This window comes from Arachis duranensis, chromosome 9 (genome assembly GCF_000817695.3).
Source record: "Arachis duranensis cultivar V14167 chromosome 9, aradu.V14167.gnm2.J7QH, whole genome shotgun sequence".
Lineage (NCBI taxonomy): Eukaryota > Viridiplantae > Streptophyta > Magnoliopsida > Fabales > Fabaceae > Arachis > Arachis duranensis.
The window spans coordinates 32,550,201-32,553,794 of NC_029780.3; the positions used below are offsets into that span (position 1 = coordinate 32,550,201).

The 3,594-nt window shown below is 37.8% G+C and overlaps 1 protein-coding gene across 1 annotated transcript in view; it reads right to left on the reverse strand.

The window, feature by feature from the left end:
• LOC110275658 (dehydrodolichyl diphosphate synthase 6-like) overlaps window positions 1-1,202 on the reverse strand; it is a 51,411-nt gene extending 50,209 nt beyond the window's left edge. The window contains exon 1 of the mRNA XM_021131863.2: window positions 789-1,202. Within this exon, the coding sequence (XP_020987522.1) occupies window positions 789-1,202 (414 nt within the window). The remainder of the gene's footprint in view (window positions 1-788) is intronic.
• Between the last annotated feature and the right edge of the window lie 2,392 nt (window positions 1,203-3,594).

A 3,594-nucleotide genomic window follows, 5' to 3' on the forward strand; every position in this document is an offset into this window, starting at 1 on the left:
TCTAGAAGGAATTTCGTTCTTAATGCTTAGTGTTCAATTATCTTGGGAATGAGATTGAATGCAATTGGGTTTCATGGGAACCTTGGGAAAGGAAACATGAAACCATGCTTGAAATCCCTTCTCACACTTGAGTAGAATCTGGGTTTTGGTGATGGGATACGTGACATATAATCCCACCTCTACCTGGACCTATGAGAATATGTGGTATAATCAGGGACCAAGCATATCTCTCTTCATGAGCAATTAGACCAAGGAATTGGCTATTGATCAAGATCTGAGAGATTAAGTCACCAAGAGATTAGGACTCAATCAATCATGATTGCCAAGAGGTCAATGAGTTGCATGATTGAAGAGGATATAAGCTAGATTTGATCCAAAGAGACAACATCTCCCAATCTCAATGAATTTCCCCATTCTATCTATCCATTTCTTTACAGCTTAATTTTACATTCAGCAATTCCCTACTCCCATTTACATTCAAGTCATTTATAATTCAGCACTTTACATTCTGCAATTTCCATTTCTGCACTTTATTGCTTTCCTTTACATTCTAGTCATTTACATTTGTGCCATTTACAATTCTGCACTTCACAATCTTATTGATTCGCTTAACTAATTCATCAATCAATTAAAACTGCTTGAATTTGCCAATCTCTGTGGATACAATCCCACTCCACTGTGGGTTATTACTTGGCGATAATTTTGGTGCGCTTGCCAAAAGAAATAATTCACTAATTTTTGAAAGGGGTAGTGAATTTCGGTTATCACTTTTCCATTGAAATCCTCACAGGTTCAGCCAATAACTGCAAGTTTCCAATAAAACATAGTTTAACACCGTATTCATTGATAATGCTTTCATTTTGAAGCAACTCCTCAATCTTTTCTCGCATCAATTCCATCAATGATTGCACCTCTTTGGGCTTTCTTTTGAAGTTATTGATGCTGAATGCATAGACAGTTACATACTTCACTCCTAATTCATAACAATACCTAAGCATGGAAATGAGAGATAAAAATCCAGCCTTATGACCAATCCCTTCAGCCAAGTTACTCTTCTTTGCAAACCTTCGATTCCTATCCATGATAAAAGCAATATGATGTGGCACAGGACCCATAGATAATATGCCAAATATGCATCTCCTAAGATAGCTGGATAAACCTCCAAGTAGGTTGCTTGTAATACCTCCAGTATCTTTGTGCATGGATGTGTTCCGCAATGCAACTCAAAGTGTCTAAGATAAACCTGCCAGAAGAAAACGTTGTTATAAGTTAGCATTAGAAAGAGTTAAAGCAACAGAAGCACATTATCAAGATACAAGCTCAACAGCTAAAGCAATAACAATGTCAAACATAAATGCAATACAGAAAATCAGTAAGAAACAAAAGAAGAAAGAAAAAATAAGCAACAACAAAAGTTAAATACCACCAACAAATAATCACTCTAAACCCTCAAATCAACAATTATTCAACAAAAATTAAGAAACATCATACTTAAAAATTAAAAAATGGCAACAGCAGCATAACAAATCCATTTTAATCAACAATTTTAACAACACAAAATCAATAATTTAATTAATTTTAGATTTAGAAATCACAAATTAGAGTATCAGACATTCAAAACACTGAAACAGATTCAACAGTGATGACACTAAATTTAGCAGAGCATTAGCAAGGAAGAAGAAGAAGAACATTAGCAACATTATTTGAACAAAAAATTCAGAAATTAAAAGTAAGAAGAAGAACCGAGCATTCAGAAACTAAACAAAGCCATCAGTAACCAGAGAAAAATTAAAAGAACCATCAGAGTAACAAAACTTCAAACATTCACAGCAAACTTCAAAGCATCAGAGTAATAGATCCAGAACCAAATTTTCAGAGTAACAAAATTTCAAACATTCACAGCAATTAGAAAACAGAGTACCAAAACATTTAGAACCAAACTTCAAGGACCATTAAAACTTCAACAAATTGAAGAAGACTTGAACCAAGACCGAAGCAGACTTAAACAAAAATTGAAGCAGAGTTGAACAAAAATTAAAGCAGACTTGAAGAAAAATCAGAAATAGAGCAAAAATTGAAGAAGACGACCAAAGTAAAGATGAAGAAGAGAAGCCACTAACCTGGGTCCATGCCGAGAAGCTAGCGAAGATGAAGAGCCGAAGAGGAGCTGGGTTAGATGGTGACTGGTGCACGAAATTGTGATCATCAATGGCGCCATCAACATGGTAAGCTCAATTGCAATCTCAACTCTTTATCACAACTTCGCACAACTAACCAGCAAGTGCACTGGGTCATCCAAGTAATAAACCTTACGCGAGTAAGGGTCGATCCCACGGAGATTGTTGGTATGAAAAAAGCTATGGTCATCTTGTAAATCTCAGTCAAGCAGATTCAAATAGTTATAGGTGATTTATGCATAAAGCATAAAATAAAGATAGAGATATTTATGTAATTCATTGGTGAGAATTTCAGATAAGCGTATGGAGATGCTTTGTCCCTTCCGTCTCTCTGCTTTCCTACTGTCTTCATCCAATCCTTCTTACTCCTTTCCATGGCAAGCTGTATGTAGGGTTTCACCATTTTCAGTGGCTACCTCCCATCCTCTCAGTGAAAATGTTACTCTGTCACAGCACGACTATTCAGCTGTCGGTTCTCGATCATGTCAGAATAGAATCCAGTGATTCTTTTGCATCTGTCACTAACGCCCCACAATCGCGAGTTTGAAGCTCGTCACAGTCATTCAATCCTTGAATCCTACTCAGAATACCACAGACAAGGTTTAGACCTTCTAGATTCTCTTGAATGCCGCCATCAATTCTACCTTATACCACGAAGATTCCGATTAAGGGATCCAAGAGATATCCACTCAATCTAAGGTAGAACGGAGGTGGTTGTCAGGCACACGTTCATAGGTGAGAATGATGCTGAGTGTCACAGATCATCACATTCATCAAGTTGAGGAACAAGTGATATCTTAGAACAAGAATAAGCCGAATTGAATAGAAGAACAATAGTAATTGCATTAATACTCGAGGTACAGCAGAGCTCCACACCTTAATCTATGGTGTGTAGAAACTCCACCGTTGAAAATACATAAGAACAAGGTCTAGGCATGGCCGAGAGGCCAGCCCCCATGATCTAAGATAGCATAAGACTACTCAAAGATAGCTACCAAAATGAGAATACAATAGTAAAAGGTCCTATTTGTAGAGAACTAGTAGCCTAGGGTTTACAAAGATGAGTAAATTACATAAAAATCCACTTCCAGACCCACTTGGTGTGTGCTTGGGCTGAGCATTGAAGCACTTTCGTGTAGAGACTTCTCTTGGAGTTAAACGCCAGCTTTTGTGCCAGTTTGGGCGTTTAACTCCCATTCTTGTGCCAGTTCCGGCGTTTTACGCCAGAATTCTTGAGCTGATTTGGAACGCCTGTTTGGGCCATCAAATCTCGAGAAAAGTATGGACTATTATATATTGCTGGAAAGCCCAGGATGTCTACTTTCCAAAGCAGTTAAGAGCGCGCCAATTGGGCTTCTGTAGCTCCACAAAATCCACTTCGAGTGCAGGGAGGTCAGAATCCAACAGCATCTGCAGT